Raw genomic sequence first — 27,494 nt, forward strand, 5'->3', positions numbered from 1 at the left:
CCAAGGAGAATTTTTGCACAGAGCTCAGAAGGCAGGCAGCAAAAACCCAGCACCCAGTTCACTCCTAAGAATTACAAATTCAGTGCTGTCTTCACTTCCTGCCCCAGGACAACTTAATTCCTCTTCCTCTCTGGGGAGGAGCATCTGAAGCACAGTGGCAGCCGCTCCTTGCCACTCACCCCGACAAACCCCATACAGAAGTTAACACCCCAACAAACCCCATGCAGAAGTTAACTGCATGCAATTCGAGGCACTGCAGACCCCGTTCACCAGCTTGGGCTGCCCACGTATGGCCTAACCTGAGCATGCAGCAAGACCTCCGACATCTTACCGTTTCGTGAAAGGTCTTCACTACGGCCTTCCCGTTGCTCGCGTCCGAATCTGCCATGAGCGCCTGCTGGAACGCTTGGTCGTAGAACTGCTTCACATCTTTGGCTATCTAGGAAAGACCGCGAAGTCCCTTTCAGCCAGAGGAGCATAAGGAAACCCATACAGTGGATGTGCCTGAACAGGGCAGGTTCCCTCAAATGGCACTCGCAGGTGGACAAGAAGTTTTTAACAGGTTCAGACCCTGCTAATTCACCCAGGTGAGTGGAGAAAGGCTTGTCTTTCACAGGGCTCAACTCCCTCCAGCCACAGCATGCTACAAAAAGCAAACATTAAGAACCTCATTCACCAGTCAGCAGGTTCCACCCAATGTTGTTTCACTGCTCTGCGATCTCTCTGTAGCAGGCAAAGACAGCCAAACCACGGAGGTTGAACCATGAGATCTGAGATAGTCTTCAAACTGTGTGGATTGTTAGCACTGCCAGGAACTCAGAAACGGCTTGTTCTTAACTACCATAGGCATGGAAACCAAGCAAGCAAAGGGTGGATATCAGTAGATATGGGCACCTCAACCTGTCTGGCTTAGAGGGGGTAGGAAGAATCTGGGAGAGATTACACACTGAAGCCTAGTTACATGGCTCATTTGCATCTGGAGGTTTTGATGCTTTTGGATGGGTGGCAAAGTCCTGCTGGGTCCCTACATAGAGCAGGACACCCCCATCCTGTAAATGCTTGCATGAGAAGCCACATCCATACCCCAGCTCTGCCACCTGGCCTGGTAGACCACAGACACCCATGGGGAATCGAGACTCCACAATACCAAAAGCAAACAAACAAACAAACAAACAAAAAAAACCCACCAACAACAACAAAAAAACAACACCAAACCAACCAACAAAACCAACCAAACAAGAAAACCCCAAACCCCTGATTTTCAGAGAAGCTGACCTTGTGGCTTCTCCTCTAACACTTTCCAATAATTTCGGAGGGAGATGAAAGGAGGACATGTGAAAGAAGCAAAGGAAAAATATGAACAAGTATGAAATGGAAAACGCTTTCCAGAACATCTGCTCTTGGCAGCACACGCTGGATTAGCACACGAAAAAGGAGACTGCAGCAAAAAGGAGTGTGATTTCAAATCAATTATCCCAGCATTTCTCCATGCTCAAAAAAGTTTGCTTTGGAGGGCAATACCCTGTGATCAAACCATTTGATTCTGGTAAAGGGAAAAAAAAAAACAAAAACAAAAACAAAAGTACTTCTCGCCTTTCACTCTGTAGCTAAAGCAGCTCTGACAAGGCAGGATCAGGGAAAGAATGCCTGCCATTTTGTGGAACAAAATCCTTTGCCTGCTCCGTTGGGAGATGACCGTCCCCACAGACTATTGGCCAGGGCTGTAAACCCGAGGGGACTTCCCACCTTATCCACTGGGTGTCCCCGAGAGTGACGTTGTGTGGCTGGGAGCACCCAGCACTTCCCTCCTAGCCCCTGGTGCTCGTAAGCTGCCCTCAGCCACGCTGGGGGAGCAGCAAGCTGCTTGCCTTGCTAGCAGTGATGTCCAAACAGCCCATTCATCGCGGCTGAAAAGGCAGAGGGGGCCAACTGACTACTACCATTCGTTTCAAAATGCAAAATTAATTTTAGGTGGCTGAGGTCATTCCTTTCACACTGGCAAATCCTACACTTCTCCGCTTTATGCTCTGATATCCAGGTGCCTTCTCCCTGGCATGGAGAGGAACAACCACAGGCTCCCTCCTTACCCAGCCTTCGTTTTTCTGCATCATTTCAATCGCACATCTTGGGCTCCTCAGGATTCACAAACTAACATCTGCAAAGGTTAATTAGCTCACCGAAGTTGCTAGGGAACAGCACCCTGCCTGCATAGTAATGCGGTTAGCCACGGAAGAGTTTATGCTGGTGAAGTCATGCTCTCCCATGAATCACTACAAGGGTGTTTCCATTCACAGCCGAGCTGGTCATCTGTGTCCTAAATGCAAGTGAAAGCTGAGCCGGCCACCACCTACTTCCAACAGCTGCCTTACATTTCTTTGTAAACACATTTGCTGCTCCACCACCGAGCCTAACGTAGCTGTGAGCAGAAGTAACTCCCCTTCTTTCCCCAAGCCCGCACTGACCAAGTGGTGGACGCCCAGCCCTCTGCTTGCTGCAGGATGGCCCCGGTTCCCACACACAGACAGCTTGGTGTTTTTGGACGAAATCTTGCACATGTGAGAGCGAACGTAGGGAAGGCAGCGGGAAGAGAGGTGCAAAGCTGCTGGTTTCAGCCTGGGTACTCGGTGACACCTCCTTCTCACACGGCCAGGTCTGTGCTTTGCTCCTTGGCATCTCGGGTGTGCAGGTAGCTTTTCCTCCTCAACTTCACACACGAATCCACTCCTGCTGCGGCTGGCAGCAAGGAGGAGACCCGAGCCAGATGGGGTTATTTTTATCCCAGACATCGCACCACATACAGCATGGGGCAGCCATTCCCATCAAGTGCTCCCATTTAAAGGTTAGCAGCCGAGCCAAGAGGAGTTAAGTGACCTGCCCAGGTCACGCAGCAAATCCCAGCTCCCGGGACTCAGTCCGGGACTGTAAGAGCAGAGGGATCCCAGTGCACTCCCGCCCCAGCTTCCCAGCCCCACACCACAGGTTTTAGGGTCGCCTTACTTGGTCTTTGTTGACAAATCCCCAAATTCCAGCCGCAACTTCGCAGGCGAACAGGATCACCAGGCAAGTGAAGAACTGTGGAGACAAATCAGGAGGGGGATGCTTAGTACACTTGGCTACAGGAAAAAGAAGTGATAAGGTAGGTAGGGGTGCAGAGCAGCACTTCTGATGGGGGAGATCAGAGCAAGGTCTCTCATACGCACACGTTGCCCAAGCACATTTTCCTACAACTCATCAGATGCCACCCTGTGCCCAAACTTTCTACCGGTACAGCCAAGAAGGGACAATCAGAGTCCTCTCCCACACAGGGACCCGCAGGCATGAGGATACCCTGCACACCACAAGACAAATTGCCCCTCCTGACGTGGCTGCAGGAACATCCAGCCCAGCTTCCTGCTCTGCCACAGATGCTTCCAGGACAAGGAGTTGCCAGCACAGGGTTAAAAGCACATTTCGGCTGCTGAGGAGCTGCAGGGTATGATTTATGGCCAGCTCTCTTGGCATTCTCAGCCCTGCAAGGCTACTGCAGATTTTTGCATAAATACTAGCAGTGATGTTTTCCCACAGCCTCACCCTGTTAGCGCAACCCCAACACTCCTCCTCCTCCCCGCCACCACCCCAAGCCTTCCTCCATCTTTCTGTTCATATCCCAGTGATGTGATGGGAGGTCCAATAGACTGGACATGGGATGCTGTAGAGTCCATACATCATAGCCAAGTGGGAAGGCATGGGCAGGTATGCTCCACACGTTACCTCTGCAACCACATCATGCTCAGTGGCTTCTTCCTAAGAAAAGCCCCATGGAAATAAACACGTAAAAGAGGTGAATGTAGCCAGGAGAGGACATAAGATCACAGTATGGGGTGGGAAACAGCCCCAGATTCTGGGCAGTGTCTGTTTAAGGCACATTCAGCACCTTTTCTTCCACAGCAGAGCAAACAGGAGTTTCCAGAACAATGCTACAAGCTGGCCTTACTCTCATGAAGAGCAAAGGGATATCAGCACAATGGGAACAGGACCCCTGACCTGCCTGCAGGAAAGGACTTCAAACATCTTTGTCCTAGAACAACCAACTCCTATTTAAATACTTATCTGTCCCTGGTTTCCCAGGAACTCCCGTGGGAGACTGGGACCCACATCACCCTAAACCATAAGCATGAGGCCACTGTAATACTCTGGTTAAGCACTAGGGCTCACTCTTGCAGTGGTTACCCTCTAGTGAAGTTTGGCTTGTTCGCCCCAGATTTGGAGATCCATCTTTCTGCAAGTATGCTTCTGCGAGCTGGATGTAAAATGTTGAAGATGCAGCTTTACACCATGGAAACACAGAGCTGTTCTTGGGCAGGTGCGCGGAGGTGGTCCCGGTCACTCCTGGGGAGCACCGTAAGGATGCTGCCTGGAAATGTCCTTGGAGCCCGGAGGGAGCCTCGGCCAGCAGAAAGTGTCATCAGGAGGCACCTCCAGCCTCCCCTTGGCAAGCCAAGGTGTGAGCAAAGATGGGCAGCATGCAGCAGCTAGAGCTGCTAACTGCAGCTGAAGCAGCCGGTTCCCCTGCCGAGCTGCAGGTACCTCGTGCCATCTGCCCTCCTAATCCTCTTTCCAACTTCAAGAGGGAGCGAGGGGTAATTCAGGGTCTGTAATAGCTCATGCTAACAAAAAAAAAAACCAACAAAACCAACAACAAAAATGACAATCCAAAGCTGTCAGACCTTGCTACAACTATCACTGTTGGATTTGCGCACGGACTCCTCCTATTCCCGGCAGCAATGGTAACGCCTGCAAACTCTTGCCACAGCTCTCACCCAATGATATTCCAAAGCGCTTTATTAAAGCTGACGAGAGCCCCCCTCCTTCTTGCCAATGTGGAAAAAGAAGGAACCAGAGGTGAAGCAATCTGCAGAGCAAGAAGCTCCAGTTCCCTCCGTCCCAAATGAGTCCACACCCACAGGTCACTGGACCACAATCTTCCAGTTCAACAAAGCCAAGTGCTGGAAAGTCCCTCCAAATTTTATATATTTTTTTAATCCCTTTGATTTATTTATTTTTTGGTGCTATTTCTTGCCTTCTCAAGCACAACGTGCCAAAAACTCTGACATGCCTCAATAACAGTCCAAGAGCAGATATGTACGTGCCAGCACTCTCCTCTTCTGCATACAACTCTGCTACGGGAGGAGGAGAGGAAAAAATCAAAATAAATTTAAAAAAATAAATAAATCACAGAAAGCCCTAAAACAGGGTTGTCCCAGGGGCTGCAGAATGGGGATACCCACGTGGTGGCTCGTGAATGTGGCCACTTCCAGCCAGCTTCTCCCTGAGGCTGGCAGAGCCTGGTGATGGTGACGGAGCCTGGCATCTGGTTTAAACCCGAACCACGTGCGAGAACTTACTAAAAATAACTGGGTCTCCCTCGCCCCCAAGGCCAAGGCTTTTGGTGTAGCTGCAGCTTGTGCAATTAAGCTCATCCTGTGCCAGGAATCCCAAGCTGCTGCCTGCCATCAAGGATGCCTGTAGCGCTTCAGTAATGGTTTTCCCAAGATTTACCTCAACACCCTCGCTAAGATATTGTGGAAAATCTCTGCTGTTTCCTAGCCCTAACAGGTAAAAATATTAGATGACTCCATACAAGTGTTGAACTCCCCACGGACTGCCTTGAAACCAAGACCAAAATGGGAAGCTGTAGGGGATGTTGGGTAAGAAAAAGGTGGTTCAGTGGCCATGTGCCCTCACAGTGCTAAGCCCCTTACCGTTCCCAGAAGGCACTGAGACTCCTGGATAGCGCCGTAGCATCCCAGGAAGCCCACGAACATCATGACAGCACCAACCGCAATCAGTATGTAGATTCCTGCAAGGGAGAACAAGAGGCAGACGTTACTGCAGAGCCTCCTAAAGAAGCATCCCATCACTGGGCCAGGCATGCTGGCTCCATAGCTAATTACAGGTATGCATAATTAAGTCCTGAGAGTAGCAGAGGTGGCTGCGGATGTGGCAGCAGCAGAAAAGGCCACCGCGTCTCACCCTGCTTTCTGCTCTGCTACTCTTCTGCTGACGCTGGTGTCCCCAGGTGTGAACCAAGATGGGCTGGTGGAAGTGGTCCACAACTACCTGAGTTCAGACCCTATTTCAGGCCACTGTTATTGTTCCTCCCATTAAAATAAACATTATCACCATCAGTAAGCTCATTTGGGGTGAATTTGCCCACAGGTGTTCCCTCTGCACTAGCCAAGACCTCATGGCTGGTCTGGGCGCCAACGCAAATCACACAACTTACACCAGTCAAACCTCAAAGCACTTGAAGGTAGTAATACTGAAACTTGAAAAAGCAGCCACCCCCAAAATCACAGGAAACACACAGAGCTCGATCAATGATAGGAAGAGGGTGTAGCAAGGAAGACAAAGGCTTTACAGTGTCCTGAAAGCTGCATTATTGGAGTTCCCATGGCATCCTATTTTAAATATTTAAGCAGAGGAGATAAAAAATGATTAGTTAACGTATCTTTTTAAACAAACAATAAGGCATATGGCTTGTTTAGATTAAACATCAGACAAATATTTATCCTGCTAACTTTTCAGAGACGGACAAGCCACAAAACCAAGGGAAAAGCGCTGCTTAAGCATCCCAGTTAATATAATCTAGACTTTGTTTGTCAAAGGTTCTTCCACAGAGATTTTTTTTATTTCAACTTATTAAACTTGCACCGTCAGCTTGCTCCCTGACTAACTCAAGGTTTGGAAACCAGGCAGGGAGAGCTCAGAAAACGGAGGAACGAAAGTCCATTTTCACTCAGGAACCAAGCGCTTAGCCCAGGTACACAGCCACAACGCTTTCCCTCCCAAGCCATGCAATGCTACCAGTTCGGTTACACTGTCTCCTTTTCCAAAAAACACAGCTTTCTCCTCATGTATCTTGTATGTTTAGTGTATTTTTAGTTAACTAACATTCTCAAGTATTGTGGGTCTACTATTTTGTAAGTGAATTCCACTTTCTGTTCCAAAGCAACTTGATGTGTGCAAAAAATAATCAAAGAAATAATTCAACATCAGGCAAGATCGCAGTCATTTTTAACCCAAAGTGAGAAAAAAATCAAAATCTGAATAAGAAGATATTTTATATTTATGCTTATAAATATATAAGCATCTCAAAGCTAACAGCAATACAGCAAATCTTCCCAGTGCTTGAGAGAGACATCCCTTCAACGAAGTGTTTTATTTTGCTAGGAGTCTAAACATGTTTATAGTTATTAATCAGTCGGTCAGCCCTTAGGATCAGAACTAAAGTACAAACAAGATCAAAACTGCTTTTTATGTGCCCATCGTGCCCAAGGTTTTTCTTATCTTTGTAGCTTTTAAGCAATCATCTGATAATTTATGTGTAAAGTCTAACGGGCATGCATGACACAACCGAGTTCTGTGAGAGCAGAGCTAAGCCAAGATAAACCTTCCTCTAAAAACCCGATACACGATAATAACCCCAGCATATTTAACCCCCCCTTAACGGATATTGCAAGCTCAGGAAGGGTCAACTTCGTCTCCCGAGCCTTCCCTTTTTAAAACAAAAGCCACCCCACTTGGCAAGGGAAACGCCACTAGCACAGCTTGACTGCTGGGACCCTCCTGTCCCCAGGCGAGGGGACAGCGCTTCTCACCCGCCCGGCACTCGCACAATGCCCCTGGCTATATTTAGTGGGAGGCAGGAGGGAGGAAGCCAGATGCAAGGGAAGCGCGGCACAATGGGGCGAGCTGACCCAGCAGGATGTCCCTCTTCACAAAACCTGACGGTGCTCGCTGCCGGTGACACCGACATCCTCACAGCAAGCTGCTGCATACTGCAAGCGAAAGGGGAAAAAGGCATGAGTGGCACCTCCTGGTGCCTATCAAGGGGTCTTCGGTGGCACCTGGCATCAACAAAACACAGCCAACAGGCAGGGGGCCTTGCCTGAAGGTCACCAAGCAGGGACAGGACAACAGCTCCTTGCTTGAAGGTGTGAGGAGAGGGAAAAACGAGCAAGAGGAACCCCTGGGGAGTTTTTTTTTGAAAGGCCAGGCCAGCAGCTAAAGCTGCGGGGACCTGCCTGAGGTGGAACAAAGCGGTTTTCTTCCAAGGGCCGGAGATGCCAAGGTGTGTGACGGTGGCCACGAAGGGACTGGCTGCGGCAGGCAGGCAGAGAGGCAGCGGGCTGGGGGAAAAGGGGGCCCTGCAGGGGCTGCGGGTGATGGGAAGGCATTAATGCATCCTGGAAAGTGAAGGCCGGCTGCTGGACGCCTGCCAAGCACCAGAGAGCCTGATGGAGGTTTTCGGAAGCAACAAAACTGCTGTTTCGAGTAGAATGATGTGTGATCAGTGGTCTCTCAGAAAGAAAAAAAAAAAGTCGGCTTACTATCACTGCAATATGCTACTGCCCTCACGCCTTCAACTTGTGCCAGCGATGCTGAGGCTTTAGGTTTCCAACCCAAACAGCATCAACTTTTTCCATCTTACAGCCCTGGGTGGCTCCATGGAAGAGTCTTCTTCACAAGTCTCTGGCAAAATCAATTTTGCTCATTCCTGAGTGCAGCAGCTTCTGACTTCTCCTCCCATGAGGTCAGCACAGAGCAGACAAAGCAGGGCCGAGGGCAAGGGGACAAGTCACCTCAGCCACCACTGGTGCTGCCCACCCTGGCTTCAGACAGATGCAGCACAGCTGGAACCTGAAATGCTGCAGAGAACCCAACGGCCAGTGCACACCCATGGGCGTAAGACACCCACCAGCTCCTTCCAGTGCTTCATTTAAAGGTCATGATGGACAACTACCACACCACCAGCCCCATGTCCCACACTCTGCTTCCTGACCAGCACTCAGAGCATGTGTCTGGTTTTTGGGATGAAAGCCAGCTTCAGTGTGGGGCACAAACAAATGGCCCTTATGGTGTCCCCTTTTCTCACTGACAAACAGATCCTATGAGGAGGCAATACAGTGGGACTCAGCTCCAGGGCTTATTCAAAACCAAGCACAAAATACACAAACGATACGGTGTTGCACAATGAACATTTCCATGCTGCATATGAAAAAAAAAAACCAACAACAACAAATACGACCAAAACACCCAACCACACGCTTTGGGTCGCGAGTGTTTTCCCACACCCGTCCCTTCCCTCGACGGACAGGGGCTGGTGGCCCATCTCTCCCTCCAGCCTGGATGGAGGGAGTCACCAGGCAGCGGACCACTATCTGACAGAAAGCCCGGAATGACCAAGCCCTTTCCCAGAAAGCAGCCTGACACATCCTCGCTTTCATTCCTGGCAGCCTGTGGTGATGATGGACAGTGCGGTTTGGGTGTCTGTGAGCAAGACAGTTGTCATGCCCACCCTGAATGGGGCATTGTCCTCTGTAATGTCAGGCCAGACTTCCCCAGCCCGAGCCTCCTCACTGCTGCAGTGTCAGAGACCGGATTAACTCCTGCGAGCCTGTCCTGGATGGAAATGTTTAATGCCTCGGTCAGAAGCAGCGCCCGCGCCTCTGCTGGCACAACTGTGCCTGAGCAAACCTCCATCTGCCTTTCGCATCTTGCTTGTGCATTTGCATGGCAGCTTCCGCAGGGTTTTTAAAACAAGAAAGGCTGTTTATCATAAACAAAGGATAAAAGCAGAGAGGTATAAAATACAAAACGCCTGCAGCAATCCCGTCCCCTCTGAGCGAAGCACGATACAACCTGGGAACTCCAGAGAACCACTTGGAGGTGTTCATGGTCCCACCGCCCCGAGCATCCCTACAGCACCACTTGAACCCCAAGGAACTGCCCTCAGCAGGAAGCTGCCACACACAAACCAGGGCTCTGAGTCCCCCGTTATCTCCCTGTGAGAGGAAAACTGGAAAGCTTCAGGAAATGGGGCCACCCAGACTCGGTTTCACCTTGGCACCACCAAGAGATTCAGGGTCCCATCTTATTCAAAGCAGCAGCACCACAGCCATGATATGACCTCTCCACTCCAGAGCATCAGAACATAAATCACCAAAAAAGCTGCAGCAGCAGAATAAAACTCATCCAGCACATGCTGCTTTGGGTGGTGGGGACTTCCTCAAGCTTTAGCACCTGAACCTCAGACACATGGGACTGAGCCACCAAGCACTTTTCTCTGGATGGTGCTGGGTGGAGAAAAAAGCAATTAAGAGGCCAGCTTAGGTCCCATCTTGTGGAGATGATGCCTCCAGGCCAGGTAGAAAGCAGGATGCTCAGTGCTGGGAGCAGGGATGGGATAGAAAAAGGCAGCGTTAAAGTCACTGCTTGCCCCAGCGTTAAAACCACATTGCTGGCACGCACACGGTTGTAAAACCCATGTCCTGTCCCTGCTGGGAAGGAAGAAAAATAATAGAAAAAACAGAGAAGAATTAATAATAAAAACAAATAAAAAGAGGAAGAAGCACAGCAGAATCCCTCTGAAGCGAGGAGGGTCAGCACAAGCCAGCCCTCCCCTTGCGCAAGAGGTTGCGTGGCTCCAGGCAGGGGCATTCTCAAACAGCATCCTCACTCCCACCTACCCCCCCCTCCCCATTTCCCTCCTCTCTCTCGCCAGCTTTAACTCATTAAGCTAATGCAAGCCAGTCTCTTCCCCCACTGGTCACCATGGCAATGTTTCCAAAAGAAAAGCAAATAAAAAAAACAAAAACAAAAACAAAACAAAACAAACAAAAAATATCCCCAGCATCACACCATTCTTCCTGGGAAACCCTCGCGGCTCTCCGAGCCTTGCCACCCCCACTGGGGATGCACTTTGAGAAGGGGGGGAAGAGAGCAGAGGCATTCCTCCTGCATGGAGCTTCAGGGCCAGGGCTCCCAAAGCCTTTGTGGGGAGGGAAAAAGAGATTTTTGTCTTCATCCTCTGACAGATCGGCTCCTGGACTCCGTGAACGCAAGGGCTTTGCGAGCCTCCCAGGGAGAAAGGGAGTGCTGCAGTGGGGCCTCGTCTGGAGATTCTGAATGTGGCACCATCATTTGGAGGTGGGAAGGAGATTCCTTCCTACCCTGCAGCACCAATTCTGGAAGAACACCATCTCCAGAGCCAAAAAGTCCTGGCTGTGACCTGCTTCCTTTCAGCCTGAGGGCAGGGAGTGGGAAGTCCCTCCACAACCAGGTGGAAAAGGGATGGCCGCATGTGGCAGCCCGTGAGGGTGGGTCTCCCGCACATTTTTGTCCAGCTGCCCGTGGAATTGGCCCAGCAGGTCCTCCCAGCCCTGGAGGCTCACCCCTGTCTCATGGTGCCAGCAGGACCAACAGCGCTTTCTTGAAAACAGGGCAAAAGAAGGGAAAAGCAAAGGGTTTGCTGGTGACAACTGGGAAGCTCCTTCCCCTCTGCTCCCTCTCCTAAGAAAAATGCTGCTGCTCCATGGCTGCTAATGCCTTCCAGATGGAGCACCACTGTCTCAAAGCATGGAAAGCTCTCCAGGGGCCGCGTGGCACACATGTGGAGACAAAAGGACGTACACGCTGCCCTTGTGAGGAAGAGTAATGCAGGAAGGAAGCGAAGGTCATGCCTTCGTTGTAAAAGCAAAGGGAAAGAGTGGAGAAAACCCAAACCAGCGCCCACATGCGTGCACACCCATACCCTAAGTGATCCCACAGAGGTGCTACAGCCAGATTTCTTCTGCTCTGCCTACACGGGAAGCGTCAGATGGAGATTTCAGCTTCCAAACATTGGCACACATGTGCGAGCTGGCAGGAGGCCTCTGGCACTGCGATGGCCAATGGTAACAGCACCGAAGGTCCAGAGCTATCCTCTGCTGCCCCAAACTAGACCACCTCTGGACATCTGCTGGAGGATGTCCTGTGGACATCATATGAGTAAACATGTGGCAGCTTTTCACAGGAAAACTCATTTAAGCAGCTCTGGAAAGCAAGACATTATGGCTGACACAGGTCCCCATGGCAGAGCCAATGGAAGGGGACAAGGGAGGAGAATCACTACTCGTGGATCTGAAGGACTGAGGAGTTTCTGAGCTTCACCTGTCTTTGGTGCACCCTGGTGATCTAACAGGGATCCCTTCTGAGCAGGAACCAAAGCTCTTCCCTTTACAGACCCTGCTCAGGACCAACCGTGGAAACAACCGATGGCTGGAGTAACCTTAACTCTCCCACCATCAACACAGGGGACAACGCTGCCAGCCTCAGGGACTCAGTGGCATCTAAGCTTGCTCACCTAAATCCTTCTGCGCTCCTGGACAACCCCTCCTGCATTTCTGCTCTTTATTTTGGCACCCTCAGAAGCCTGAGGAGCATGAATAGGCTGCATGTTAGAGGCAACAAGGTTGCCTGTCTGAACCTAACCCAAATAGGTGATGACACAAGTTGTTTTGCAGTTGGGTAGGTCTGAACCCAAAATAACTCACTGTCACCAATTTTAAGTAAAGACTTACAAAGCCAGCAGGGAAGCAGCCCCAAGTCATAACCAATTTTAGCTTGCAGAGTAAATGATCCTCAGGAGCTGGTCCCAATGAAGGGATACGGGGAAATGTAAGTGGCTTTTTTAATAGAAACTGAATTCTGCGCTAAAAATACAGAAACAGTGTTATAATTACTGTCAGATAAATGTTATAAGCCAAATACTTAAAAGGAAGTATTGACAAAGTGTTTTGCACTAAAACTACTACCTTAAAAAGAATTCCTTCAATACTGAAGAAGTTGATCTGTCAGTGATTAAAGGAAAATCTAGAACCAGCAAACTTCAGTCTTCTTTTCTTTAGGGGATTAAATAATTAAATTGTCCTTAGCTGTAAATAGGCTTATTTCCAAGAGACAAAAAAATGCACGTACTTCTACTGGAGAAAACCAAACAACCACATACATGTTATTTTTGCAACTGCCCATTTTGCTCACTGTGCTTGGTTTCCACTTCCGAGCGCGCACGCCGGCCCAGGGCTCACACTTCCATCGGTAAACCACTGACACACTGGGCCTTGAAGAAGAGCACAAGGACCTAGAAATAGGACTCTTGGGCTCTTGTAGTCCTTCCATGAGCAGTTTAGCCAAAGGTCTGCTGTTGAGTTTAACCCCCTGCTGTAGTATGTTGGCGCCAACTTTACAAGCTGCCTAGTGTTTCTGGAGGGATGGGGATGAAGATGGGAATTCCTCTGCAACAAAAATCCCATCTCTGAAGCCCTGAAAATGGCTGCTTTTTGCCCAATTAAAATTTTGCCCCATTGAAAAGGGTAATTAAGAAAAAAAGCCACTGCTGTGGGCAGAAAGCACAGCACCCCGCTGATCGCCTCGCCAGTGCTGTTTGGATGATGTAACACTGCTCAGCATGTGCCAGGATACTCTGCACTGCTGGCCACATCTGGAACCCATGGTTAGGAGCATCCTTGCATGCCATAGGGACAGCGGGAAACCCCAGGGAAGCTCAGATATGTGTCCTGATCCCTTCCTGCATGCTGCTAAATATGCTTCAACGCGAGCATCAGACCCCCTGAGGCCTGCACAACCCCCTGAAGGTACTTGTGAAAAGCAATGCTGTGGACGAGGATGCCCATTAAAGCTCACCAGCGGTGGGGATCACATCCTGATGACTTCAAGGGCAGACGTGCAGCTACTTGGGAGCCAGACCTGGAATTGCCACCTTAATCAGCCTGGCTGCTAGGGGAAAAGAGCCCCAAATATAAAAAAATAATTCATCGCTTTTCAACTTTCTACTGAGGCAGCGATACCCAGCAGGATGGCGGAGAAAGGGAGTGACAGCAACAGCCTCCGTGTCCAAATTTAATCTGTTATTGAGTGCCTGTCCGAATCCTCACACCCCTCCCAAGGAGCGCCGGTGCTGCTGTGCTCCGGGGACAAGATGCAAGCCAGCCAAGGAGTTCCTAACAAAGTGAAAAGCCAGGGGGAAAAACTACAACAGAAGTAAAGCCGACCCTCTTCCCACCCCCAAAGCTACATGGAAAACCGCACCCCAAATCTGGATGTTTTGGCACTCTTCCTCGCGGCTTGGCCCTGCTCCCAGGGATAAGATAATCAAAGCACTGGGTCGTGTTGCTCCATCCCTTGCTATTAGCAGCTGGATGCAGATTTCCTATTTTGGGTCGGCGAGACAATCTGGCGGCGGGGGCTCTCATAGCTCATTGCATCACACTTTTAAAAATAAAAATAATAAAAAATCATGGGACTTTACGCAGTGGATGAATAGATACCTAAGAAACAGTTAAGCAGTTGTCAGCATCCAACTCATCCATACTGCTAGCTATCTTGAATGATGGTTTCTGACCTGGTATCAACATGTCTCACAGCCTCCATATGCTCAGAAGCAGCAATATCCACGGCTGAGAGGCAGGATGGGCTTGGGATTTACAACTACAACCAAACCGAGGAGAAGGATAAGCAGGAAGCACCGAAGCAGTTAACGTGCCTTTTGCTGTGGCGTGAGCTCCCCCGGCCAAATGGGGAATGCCATGAGTAGAGGCTGCAACAAGTGCTCAGGATCAGATGTCTTGTGAGCAATCCCCGGAAAAACCCCTGCAAGCTCTGCAGCCGGGGCTGGGGAGCTGGAGGAGGAGAGGTGGCTGTGGTGAAAACCCGGGTTACTTCTGGGCAGAGGCAAAGCCCTGCAGCAGGCTGGAGGCAAATAAGCATCGCGCCTTGTGCCCCTGGCCTCTGCCTCTCTCCCCACATCCCCTTCCTCCTATTTCCCCATCACTGTCCAATCCTGCATGCAACATTAATTATTTTTCCTCTCCCCCAACACACACGTGGGAGAAGCAGCCTTTACAAACCAGCTTTAACTGTTGTTTTTTTTTTTTTTGTTGGGGGGGAAAGGACACAGAGGAAGAACCAGGAGCCAGCAAAGTGCCGCTTCCCCCCTCCCTAAGTACAAAACCCCACTGTGCACGTTTGCCTCCTCTGAGGGTTTTATTGCTTCCCCCGTCCCACAGCACAGCCTGGCTGGCGTTAAAAGCCTCCCGACAGATCCTGGGATGCACCAGGCACCAAAAAGCAGTTTGCAAGGGGAAAAAAAAACAGCTCCAGAGGCCAGCCCTGGGCTTAAGAGAGAGGTTCCCGAAGCGGGAACATCGTGTGCATGTGGATGTTGGACAGCGGACAGAAAGAGGAGGGCGTGCGCCTCTTTGCAGGGAGTGTCAGTTGTCGGGTGGGGGGGGGGAGGAAAAGAAAGGAAAAAAAGGAATCCCAGACTTCAGGCTCAAGAGGGCTGGCTAGAAGAGGCAGCAGCTGAAAGAAATATTCTGCTATTATTACTGCATGGAAATTACAGCTGCCAGAAGGAATCTGGGCAGAGCTGTTGCTGAGTGTAACTTAAAAAAGACAGAAAGCCTCGGGGCCGGGATGTCCAACGCACCAGGAAGCCAGCGAGGTGGTGGGACTCATCCTGCTCCTGCAGTGCATTCCTCATTGCCATCTAAATAGCAATGGCCAAGGACGAAAACGAAACAAAAAAGGGTTGAAAAGCAAAGGATGCTCCCAGGTTTTGGGAGAAATGTGTTTTGGGACATATCAGTTTGGCCTCAGAAGGAAGAAGATGTTTGGACCAGTTCCTGGAAAGGAAGGCGTTTAACTTTTTTTCTTTCTCTCTCTCTCTTTTTTTTTTTTTTTTTTTAAAGTTTAAAACATACAAAGGGGAAATGCTCTAAATACAGCTCTGGGTATGAGGCAGGGGGGCGCAGGCAGCTGCCGTACAAAACCTGCTGCTGCTTACAGCAGGAGCAGCTGGGCAAAAGGGCTCAGGCATGCTGCTTGATGGGCAAGGAGAGCAAATTGCAGAGAAATCCTTCCAGGAAGGTAACTCCAGCTACAGGCAAGACAAGGACATTGGTTAGGTGGGTCCAGCTCTGTGTGTTTCCTACACCTATATCCTCAAAGCTAGAAGGGGTTCCGTCCACCTGACTGACCCCACCAGCATCCTTTGGTGAGGAGTGGTTTTTGGCCTTCCTGCTCCCAAATATGTAAAAAAAATCTTTTTAAAAGAAATCTTTTCTCAGCAAGTAACTGATCTTTCAGGCATAAGGGAACACCACTGCGCAGGACGGATGCTCCCCTCAACCCCATGGGGGAAAAGCACAGCATTGGGACCAATTTTCATTTGTGGAAAGGAAAAGACTCAAACCTCCTCCTTCCTATGACATACAGGTATGTGCTCTCTCTGCCTCTTATCCAAGGAACTCAGGAGGGACCAGCCCTCACCCCTTCCTGGCTGCTCGCACCCTGAGTCCTGCCCCACAGCCTGCAAAAGCTACTCGCCCTCGCCCACCAGGGATCACTGGAAAATAGGGCAAAATATGGGTTTCATCTTCCCGCAAGCCAGCATGCTGTCAAATTAATAAAGATCACGCTCAACCATACCCAGACATTCCACCTTCCCCTCCTGGAGAACATGAGTCACGAGCTCTCCAAGTTTTCCTTTCCGCTGCCAGCCACTCCTTCAGCGATTTCATGTCCCGCTGGGAAATGAAAGGAGACTCACTTCCAAGAAGCCTCCCTGATCCCCAGTCATGCACCCTCTCCCCAGGAGAGACCAACAAAAGGCGCTACCCAGTGATGAAAGGAAGGTCCCCCTGCACTTTTAGCTGCTGTAACTTCAGGTTCCACCTTTCAGGCACAGCTGGCATTTAATCAAGGCCTTGGCCCGCATAGTAGGGGAACATCGGGGAAACGTTGGGTATTTTTAGTTCTGCTTTCTGCTACTCACCGACGTAGAAGGTGTTGGGGGCCTGCTTGTCCCCCAGCTGCAGGTAGAGGATGCTGGTGGTCTGCGTGTCATGGCGAAGCCACAGGGCCACTCCCAGGATGATCCCTCCGGCCAGCTGGGGAGAAAACAGAGGGAGCACGCGTTACCCACAGCCAAACCTCTCGTGCAGGAGCTTTGAGCCGTACGCCCCGCAACTCACACGCCCTGCACAGCATTAGGAGCAGCCCTCATCCCGAGCAGGTGCACAGTGCCTCCCAGCTCCTGCCCGTGGTTTCCTTGCTGGAGCTGTTTTATCACTCGGCTACCATGGAAGGCTCAGTCTCACCTCTGAAGCACAAGGCGTGCAACCCAGGGGATTTTCGACAGAAATCAGGATCAGCCCTCATTACCCTCTGCTCCCAACAGGCTGTTACCACCTGATTTCATTTATCTGCGATGAACAAACAGGGTCGTGGGTTTTGTTTAAAAGCAAAACTGATACAACTAGCTATACCCGCAGGGATTTATAAACCAGTCCATCAAACTTGATGACAGGCAGGGAAATGCCCGTCCTCAGCAGCATTTGGCAAAGGGACTTGTTCCTTTCCCCAGAAAGCTGGGGAAAAAATAAAATTTGTACATTATGTTCAGGTAATGGAAAATGTTATGAACGGCTTCCTTAGTGTTTTCTCTTCTAGGGGAGAGGGCAGGGAATGGAAATGGGGGACAGGAGCAGGCTGCCAGCAGAACTCGCTGTGTTATCCCTGACATCCCTTTCATTTAAAACCATCAAAGAGAGGGGGGAAAAAATAAAAACACAGGTTAAAAAAAAAAGTGACTGAAATTCTTAAGGCTAAGAATTGCTGGAAGCGTCTGCTTAACTGCCCATGCAAGCGTCCTAAATCCTTCAAGCCATTTGTTTTTAAAAAGAGCCCCCACATGAAATGGGAAGATAACTACTGAAAAGTACAGAAGCAGTTACAAAAGTTTTTTGTAAGAGAGTCTGAGCAGGGTCAGGTGTGAGCCTGAAGGTCACATTAAAAAACAAACAAACAAATAATAAAAAAAACAGATTCTGTTGAGCAAAAGTGCAAAGTCTACAGCTGTGCAAGCCCAAGTGAACACATGTGGACTGGGATTTCCAAAAAAGGCTCCCTGTGTTTGCCTAGCTCCGCTCCTCCTGAGGTCAGCGTGCGTTTCTCTTCCTTGCTAACTTCTGCAAACCCCAGCCAAGTTTTTTTTTTTTTTTTATTGGGGTGCCACAGGAGCTCGGGCGAGTGCACACCATCCATGCAAAATGCCCAGGGCAAGCTGACCTTGTGGCTCCCAGAGCAAAAAATCCCCACCAACCCCACCTGGCAATTTGGGAGGGTGAGGAGGAGAGGTTCTGCCAGCCCTTCTCTCCTTTTGCCTCCAAAGTAATGACCCTTAATGCTCCTGCCCCAGCAACCAGTGCAACCTCCCCGCTTGTGGGCTCTGTCAGCCCTGTCACACTCGGGGCAGCCCACAGTTCTCCCATCCCTCGCAACAGAAAAAAAAGCCACGAAAGCCAGCCAGCGCTCCAGCTCAGCTCCAAATAAGGCAGAAAGTTCCCCAAATCCAGCCTGGCACTGCTTGTTCATTGTTTAAGAACATAATGGAGCCCACGTCTGCTTCTCCTCTTGGGAGATGGGGAGGGTCCCCAAACTCATCAGTGCCCCCCTTAAGGATCTCGCTGTGGCTCCCAGGGGAAAAAAGATCCCAAAGAAAGATCTGGGATTCTTGTGGGGGCGGGGAGAGCTGAAGAAAAGATCGTAGCCATGTGTGGTGTTTTGGTTTGTTTTCATTCCAAAAAATAAACAAAAAAACAAACCACCAAACCCAAAAAGCGATAGGTTCACGATAAGCTCAGCACCATGCAGCATCCCTCCGCTCAGCTGGGGAAGGGTCTCGCTGTAATGCTGCAGAGTTTTTGGGAATCAGCACCACCAAGTGTGCACACTTGGACAGCAGCGCGTCAGGTGTGGAACGGCACACATCCCCTCACCGACATGTCCACCCCGTCCCCTGAATGCAGAGAGAAACTTGGCCATGCTGGGAATTCGGCAGGGAAGGAAACAAGATGGGGGGGAAGGAGAGCAAGGAAAAGAAAAAAAATATCACTGGATTGCCATAGAAACCCTGGCTTCCAGCAGAATAACTTTTTTTTTTCATTAAAGAGAACAACCCAGAAAGAAGAGCTTTTTTTTTTTTTTTTTTTTTTTTTAAACAGAGCACCAAGGACCTTCGGCTGGAAGTTTCAATCCAACAGCAGCTGCGTTTCTTAAGAGCAAACGACATTCACTTACTAATGAAAACAGGATTTAGGCTATGCTGAGTAACTTTTTCCATGAAAACCATATATCCTTCCACCACCAGGCAGCACAGAATGTAACGAAGGCATTTTCCAAAGGAAAGAAAACAAGGAGAAAGCCTCGTCCCTTTGTCACGATAACCCTGCCTTCTGCTTTTGTACTGCAATAGCATCTAGGGGCTCCAGTTTCTCTGGGGACTTTTCTGGTCTCCAAGTTGCATATCCTTATTTTCTAAATGTCCCTTTTTTCCTCTAGGCACCTAGCACCCTGTGCAGGTTACCGAATATCTCTTTGCTTGCCCAGCTCTTCAGAGCGTGAGGTCTCAGAGGCTCATTGCAAACACATCTCACAGTCCTCAGTTTACATTTTTGGGGACTGCTTCCATGAGAGCAATAGTAAAAGCTGCAATTTCAGCAACGCCCATGCTGCATTATTCTCAGACATGCTTCCCACAACACCACCCCTCCAGCCTGCAATTCCCCTAACGCGGATGGAGGGTCTCCCTCCTCCCTGTACTTGAGCTTCCCTCCACCTTTATTTAAAAATAAAAATTAAATTCCCATGGGCACATCCCTAAAACCCCCAAAGAAAACAACCCCCAAGGGCAAATGACACCTCCTCCACCTCCCCTGCCCCTTTGCAAACCCACAGCAAGCTGACCCTGGGATTCACACCCCAAAGGGCACAGTGTGCTAGCACAGAAGAGGTGGCGCGGCAGGCTCTGCTGTTTCCTCCTTACTGCTCTTTTCCAGCTTCCCGAGATTTATTGCTTCTTCCCCAGACAGCCAGGCTTTTCCAGCTGGATCCTGCCCGCCCAGGGCGTGTGCAAGACTTGCTGGCAGCCAGCATGGGACGACGGGGAGGAGAGCAGCCCCCCGAGAGGTGCAATCCATGGGATGGGGCATCACCGGCAGAGCACCATAATAAGGATGCAACACCACGTGCAGTGATAACTCCTCTTTCACAGCTCCGTCACACCTCCTCTAGAAATTCCCATGATTTAGGGGTGCAAGGAGTATCCCTCTTCTCCCCTTGAATGTAGGGCACCCCATAGCCGACATGACCCCGCTTCTGCCTGCTGCCCCTCAGACGCTCGCGTATGCCAGGATGTGCATCACTCCTCAGTCCCTTCCGCTGCTGCCACCGCCCCTTTTCCTCCTGCTCCCTTCCCTCCGCCTCCCCCTAAAACAGGCTTCCTGGCAGGGAGGAGGAAGAGGAGGAGGAAGCAGCTCTGGCTGCAGCTATAGTGTGCCTTGACCGAAGTGCAGCAGACATCCTGCAGCCAAACCCCGAGGAAGAAAAGGGAAGTCCAGGTGCTGGCAGTTTCACAATGCTGTATTTTTAGCAGCACAGCTTCCCGTGGACGCGGCCGGTCCTCCCGCTGGGACGCCGCTTTCCTCACCCCTCCGTCACCGCCAGCATCAGGGTGCACAGCAAAAACACAACCGAAGGAGTTTTTGCAGCGATGCTGCCTTTGTCCCTCTTGCACAGCCTGGGCAGGCTGCATATTGCTTGCAGACAGACTCACCACAGTGACTCCAAACCACCTCCCAGACTTGGAGAAACAAAGCACTGACATCACCGACACTGTTTTGGGGTGTTTTAAGATTTGGGTCGAAGATCAGACATGTTAAGTTTTCCTGCTTGTAGCAGCTTCCCTGAACCACTGAGCACCGGCACCACGCGGCTCCTCTCCAACACAAGCTGCAAAGTGACCGAGATGATGCAAAACCAGAGGTCCCCCCTCTTTGGGTGCTGGGAACTGGGGCATGGAAGGATGAAGCAGCTTGCCAAGGCTGAAGCGTCTCGTCGCACAAGCAGCCAGGAATTAATTGCTAAATTGGGGTTGAACGTTTTGCTCCCAGCTCTTATTGGGCTCTAGATGGAAAAGCAGATATCATATTATCCAGTACGTGCAGCATAAATAACGAAGAACCATTTTGTAGCTGCATCTTATGCATCCAGCGTGAGCGGAAGCAAAAAGTAAAGGAGACAGAGATTTATAAATTAATGAAACTCCATCTCCGGAAGAGGCAATCCACATGCACACACAGACTGCCAAGACGTGCACTAGGACCTTGCAGGTTTTGCAGCAACACCTAGATGGATCCAGGGCCAAGAGCAGAGCACGTTTGCAGCAGGGCACAGGCGTATATGCAGGGTGTGGACGGGCACCGCCAAGCTGGCGTACCTGCCCCGCACCTCGCTCCCCACAGAGCAGAAGCCAAATTTCTCAGCTAAGGTGAAGAGATTCACCCATGGAAGTGCTTAAGGAGCTCAGGGCTCAATATCCCCTGTGCTAAGAGCTGAATGCCAAAAGCTAAGGGCAGCCTGCAGGAACGTGGGTTTGATGCTGCCGTGGTCCTCATGTTGAGATAGCAGAACCATCCATTAAGGAGATGAGTGCTGTGGATCACGCCGAGTTGTACTGAGTGCTGCTCGGTGACATGGAGGATGGGGTGACCATGGGATGAGCAGGAGCACCAACCCATCAGACTCAAAGATTTTGGGGGGATGAAAGCAGGGTAAGTGACTTAAATCAGACAAATTCAGGTGCAGTTGGACTGAAGATGATCACAAAATGTAAAAACTTCATTGTCAAACTCAACACAGGCACTCGCAAGCCACAACAACACTTTTCTTGGAAAAGGCAGACGAGACCTTTCTGCCATCTTCTGCAACTGTGACATTTGATGACTGGCAAAGATCAGGCCACACGGTAGAAAACACGCAGGCAAAGCCTGTCTAGAAACAGAGGCAAAAATGAGGCAGAAAGCCCCATTTTCTACACGCAGGGCTAGGAAGGCACCATTGTGCCCACACTCTGCTTTGAGAGCGGCTCAGCCATGGCCACTTTCCAGCAGCGGCTATTAATACAGCCACGGAGCAGGGCTAAATCCTCTGCTGGTGCCTATAGTTACCAGCCCAACAAAACTGCACAGCTCCTCAAAACAAGCTGGAAGAAATGCTCCCGGAGGAGAGGCAGGCAGGGTGCCAAATAAAGCCTGAGGAGGAAGAAGAGGAGGAGGAAGAGAGCGGGAACCCGGTGTCCAATGCACCAGCAGGGTGCTCAGACCACGGGATGCTCTTCAACCACCTCAGCCAGAAGCAGCCCTACACATCGGCATCTACCAGCAAGGGTTAAGCGCCCTGGTGGAAAAGAAAAATAATTTCAGATACTGCTTTAAAATTAATTTGACCACACACACAAGCGTTTAACTACAAGAGTAATACAACTGCTTTCCCTTTTTAATAACACAGTGAAAGGCGCTTGCACAGCACCTTTCATCACAGGATCAAAGTGTTTCTGAAGGCGCTGTGCGTGCCTTCATGCTCTTGCACAGGTGAGCGTTAGGTGGCTGGCAGAAGAACCACCCCAGGAAGACAGAATAACCCCCTCAGCTGCCAGAGATGCTCCCTCCTGGTGATTTCAGTGCAGCTCACGCAATGAAGTCAGGTATTTCTGATGACGGACCATCGGTCTCTTTGAAAGACCCGGTTAACTAAGCTTCGGCACGCAGAGGTTTCGCAGGTGATGGTAGGGCTGCGTTCACTTGATAGTGAGCCCAGAAACACATCCCAGGGAGACACCAGCAGGAAAGCCTGGATCCGGGTCCTGAGCCTCCACACACTAAGAAAACATTTCCCTTGCCCTACAAAGAGAGGCATTAAATATCCACGTTCCAAGGCACGTGGAGATACGCTGGGCTGTGCATTGCCCAAACGCACCAAACCCCAAGTCACTGCAAGGAGATGCTGGAAAAGCGCTGTGCCCTTGGCGTTCGCAACGCCGTGTGCAATTCCCAGGGAGACCAAGAATCAAAACAAAAACCCCCACTCCACACTGGAAAAGCCTGTGACACACTATGACTAATACAACCGAAGCAGTTTCCAGCACAGGCATGCATGTGGGGCTGCAGCCTAAACAGAAGTCGAGCTGTTGTTACGAACCCGCCGAGTTATTTCTGAGCAGTGCTTCAGAGCGCTGCACATCACACTAACCACCAGCCCTTCTGCCTCGTTTCCGTCACCTCGTTTAAACTCGCGGCAGAAGCACCCACCGCCCTCCTCGGCACACCCAGGCAGCGAGGTCACCCCCTGGGGGCAGAACTGTCACCCCGGAACCGCCACCACCACCCAGAGAGGAGGAAGCGTGGGCTTACCGCCTCCCCCCGATGCCATCTCTCAAAGCCAAAGCCAGATACCTTTGTGCATGCCGTGCAGACTCCAGAGGATGACCAACAGATTTTTCCAGAGTTGCACAAGATGAGAAAATACCTGTTCCTCCATCCCTTCTCACAATGCGTTCCTTTGAGATCCTCGCTCTCAGGACAGTGGTTTTTCACTTTCGTGTTCCCTCTGCTCTTCTCTTTCGCACCCTACCCATACCACAGACAACACAAGCAAGAGAAAATAGTTGTGCGTTGCCTGGAAAATGGCATTAGGACCGAACTCTTTTAATTAGACACCTCTGTGGCACAGCAGCCAGCGCTGCTCCAGACCTGGAAGGCTGCCACTGGCCGAATTAGCTAATGGGCTGGGCGAGCCTTCTCGGAGCAAGCCAATTTCTCCTTGGTTATGTTTAATTACATTTTAAAATAGCCATCTGGCTTCCTTCAGCCTCTCCGGGGACGCTTCGCCGCAGTGGTCAGTCCAGCCAGGCTCTGTGGGCTTCAACTCACTTCGGAGGGCAGCCGAAGCCCAGCCGTCTGTGCAGCTGCTGCCAAGAGTGTGGTGGAGAAACGGCTCTGCCCCACCACACACCCTGCCCCTGCCAGCTCCAGGCTGAAGAACGAGCCAGGACCACCTGGTCCACCAGTGAAACCCCAAGACCTGCGTTTGGCAGCTTGCTCCTGAGCCACCCCCAGAAAACCTTTATCTCTCAAAGTATCCCAAACCCAGTGCTTAAATCAGCTGTGCAAGGAAAACTAGAAGCACAGTTCAAGGTTTGTTTTTTTTTTTTTTTTTTTTTTTTCCTGAAACCAAGGTTTCAGGGCAAGTTTGCAGTGCACGAAACCTTTTCCCTTATCAGCTCTGTGTTTTGCTAACCGGGTGAGGTGCCCCAGGTGCTGCCCTTGGCCTCCTCCACAGCTTCAGTCCAAGCGATGCCGCCACAAAAGACGCAGGCACCAAGCTCTACCAGGAGCCCGGCCACAGGCCCGAAGGGCTCTACCAAAGAGCTGGAGGTGCAGTGGGGCTTCCGAAAGCTTTACAGAGCTTTGGGCAGCCTACCAAGCCTCACGTCTCTCAATGGTATGCGTGCTCCTTGAGAGTCACCACTGCACAGCTGCTCGCCCCTTCCAGGGGACAACCAAGCCCAACCTGGCTGCTGCTTCCCAAAACACATGCACGAGGGAAAAATAACACAAAAAGAGAGAAAAATCCCAGGCAGGCAGGCTGCCGAGGTGCCCCAGGGAGCTGGCGCTGGGGCAGCCTTTTCCTTTTGCTTTTCAACACAGCGGCTTTGTTCAGCCGCCCCCCCCACCCCGTGCTGCCAGGGGGAGGAAGCCGGGGGATGTTGGTTTATTTACACTCCAGCAAGACAACAGGGCCACTTCAGTAAGTTATCAGAGTTTCTTTCTCATTTGTTAACACAGCGAAGGTTTAGAATTGCTTCCTTTCTTCCTCCCGAAGCCAGCTGCCTTTTAGTGAGCGGCGAAGCCCCTGCGCCTGCCAAACTTCTGGCTCTGCCTCACACTTGTTTTCGCCAGCAGTGCCCAACCTCGATTCAGCGCCGAGCAAACGATAAGCAAATGAGCGCGAGGAGCCCGGCAGCCCTTGCATACCAAGCAGCTTGCACAAAATCCTGTGTCTCATGCCTCCCTTCGGCTTAGGGCATGCCCCAGGGCTGGGATACCTGTATGGCCACCCTGCAGAAAGCCCGAGCACCCTCCACGGGGGATGTCGGTGTTGCTCCTGACCTTATAACGCCAGTTCTTGTAGGGTCTTGATGCCACGGTGGTGACCAAAGCATCCGCCCCCCAGGCGGGGTGCAAGATGCTACCCCGTGAATTCTGCTTAAAACCAGAAGGGTCTGCAAGCCATCAGACCTGTTGTTCACCCACTGTTGAGCCTGGCAGTGAGCATCGTTAGCGCTAATGAAGCCCAGGCTTGCCATCTGCACAGGAGGCAGCCTGAGGGAGCCAGCTGCTGGCAAGTGAGCACTGGGGCAGCGTTTCGGGGAGCCGGCAGGTCGCAGCAGAAGCCATAAGGGGGAAGGAAAACAGGAAGGAAGCAAAACGCTGATTTAATAAAAGGTAAGTTGTTTGCTAAACCGCACGCAAAGGCCTCCTGCACCTTTCCTGCCCCCCGAAAGACCCCTCCTCCCTTGCATCCATCCTTGAGCAGCAAGAATGGCAGGAAACGAGGCACAGAAGGGATGAAAAAGCCCCCGGATAAGCACCGTAAGGTGGCAGGAATGACATGGGCAGGCATTTCAGGGAGGGGGCTGCCAGGCTCCATCCTGCAGGAGGAGGAAGAGGTTTAAAGCAGGCCGGTCCCGCAGGCATCCTGCAGCTGGCAGAGCATCGGGTACCAATTAATGCCATTGCCGTCACCACTCCCCTCGGTCAGCGCTACCCCGGGAGGAGAAAGACGAAGCAGAGCCTGAATTCGGACCGGATTTGAGATGCGGCAGAAAAAACCGAGGCTGCTGACCCAGAATTGGGAAAGACTGGGCAGAAACCCCCTGACAGCGACCTTCCTCCCACGCGGGAGACCCCGCTGCCACCACCGTGCCCAGGTCCAGCCACCCCTGGGGACAAATTATTCCTCGGGAACTTTCCCAGGGAAGCAAGCCTTCCCACCATGGGAAACAGCTGCAGCCCCAAATAACTTCCTGGGAGGCAGCGCCCAGCTCCAACCGAATGCGGGGTATCGAGGGGCAGCAGCAGCCCCAGCCACCCCTATTTTTAAGCCCCTTCTCCCCTCCAGCACCTCCAGGGCAGGGGGCTCAACCCATCCACCCGGGGGCAGTGGAAGGGAACCCCACTGGAACAACAGGGGGTCTGGGGGAAGAAATGCCCCCCAGCCTCATGCTGAGGAGGGTGTATGTAAATATATAAACATGTACATATATGAATGCCATATGAGTGTGGAGATGTGGGTATATATATATATATATATAAAAATGCCATCTAGGTGTATATGTAGATGCACGCAAATAAATAAATATATCTAGATGTATTTGCACGCATTAAAAAAAAAGGATAAATGCGGTCCCCCCAATTCTCCCCCCCCCCCCCCCCAAAAAAAAAAAAAACAAAAAACAAGACCACGCAGGTCTTCGCACAGGGGGAGGGAGGAATGGAAAAAACCCGGCTAAAAGCAGCCGAGCCGCGCCGCAGCCCCCTTGGCAGACGCCCCCCCCCTCGGCGGGGCTTACCCAGAAGATGAAGTTGAAGACGAAGAGGAGGTATTTGATGCACTTGGTGCAGCCTTCCACCCCCATGGCGGCTCCTGCGGCGGCGGCTCGCTCTCTGCGGCCGGGCTGGGGCGGCGGCGGCGCGGCGGGGAGAGCCCGCCCCCGTACCGCCCCCTGCCTTCCTTCCTCCTGCTCCTCCTCCTCCTCCTTCTCCCCTCCTTAGCCGGGGGGCCGCCTCTCGCTTCCCCCACCACTTTTTTTTTCCCCCCTAATGGTTTCACCACCTTTTTTTCCCCGATGCTTTTTCCTTTTTAAATTTTTTTTTCATCCCCTCTACATTAAAACTCATCTTCCCAAGCCTTGCATGAAAAGTCTCCCCAGTTCATCAGCCGACTGATCTGCTCAGTTGCTGAACATCTGGGGGGAGGGGGGGGCCAGGGCTCGCCACCCAAGGGATTTGGGGCACACATTGACATTTTGGCTCTGCCTTACCCAGCGGCTTAGCGATTTCTGTTAAAAACCATAAACTTGTGCACCAGAAGCGTGCTGAAGTTTCCTAGTCTTCAGGCCCATCTGTGAATCCCCAGAGATGCAGCTTGCTCTCTCCCCATGTTGTGTTTGCAGCAGGCGTGGCTGTTTCCTTTGGGGCCAGGCTACCAATCTCCCCAAAACAGAACATAAGATGACTTCTGATAAAAGTCGGGACTTTACCATGCTAAATATTTCATAGAAAAAGAGTAGAAATGGGTTTTTGTGCCTTCAGGTGCTCAGAGAAACACCTGTCTGCCTTAGTGGATTTCTCAGCCAAAGGGATGAGGCAACCCAGCTCAGCAGGCGATTGCAGCATTGGGCATGGAAAAATGCCCGATTTCTGCCCGGGCACTTTCCTGTAGCAGAAGCATTTCAGAGAACAGCTTCTGAGCTTAAAACCTGCAGCCTCAGAGCGTGTGCTGCCTGTCGGTGGGGTCTGAGCACACCCCCTCAACAGGGTTTGACCTGATAGCTAAGCACGTGTCCTATACATGCATGCTGAAAATTAAGTCAATTTGTTCCAAAACTGTCCCATTGCCCTGGTGGATGATTTGGCTGGGACACCCTTCTGAACCCTTCCGGACCAGCTACGGCACTTGGTGGAGGTGGGGACCAGGGGTGAACAGAAGCT

The 27,494-nt window shown here is 51.1% G+C and overlaps 1 protein-coding gene and 1 long non-coding RNA gene across 2 annotated transcripts in view; both read right to left on the bottom strand.

Annotated features, from left to right (window-relative positions):
• CD81 (CD81 molecule) overlaps positions 1-26,533 on the bottom strand; it is a 31,805-nt gene extending 5,272 nt beyond the window's left edge. Inside the window, exons 1-5 of the mRNA XM_083838832.1 lie at positions 26,354-26,533; positions 16,658-16,772; positions 5,742-5,839; positions 2,998-3,072; positions 332-439 (exon numbers count right to left, since the gene is read on the bottom strand). Coding sequence (XP_083694958.1) covers positions 332-439; positions 2,998-3,072; positions 5,742-5,839; positions 16,658-16,772; positions 26,354-26,419 — 462 coding nt within the window. The 5' untranslated portion in view covers positions 26,420-26,533. The remainder of the gene's footprint in view (positions 1-331; positions 440-2,997; positions 3,073-5,741; positions 5,840-16,657; positions 16,773-26,353) is intronic.
• LOC310900618 lies at positions 19,246-26,343 on the bottom strand. The gene is made up of 2 exons (XR_014585275.1): positions 23,175-26,343; positions 19,246-22,622 (listed from the first exon to the last, which is right to left on the bottom strand). It is a non-coding gene; the product is annotated as an uncharacterized lncRNA (long non-coding RNA).
• Positions 26,534-27,494: the final 961 nt, after the last annotated feature.

This window comes from Anser anser (assembly GCF_964211835.1).
Source record: "Anser anser genome assembly, chromosome: 5".
Taxonomy (NCBI): domain Eukaryota; kingdom Metazoa; phylum Chordata; class Aves; order Anseriformes; family Anatidae; genus Anser; species Anser anser.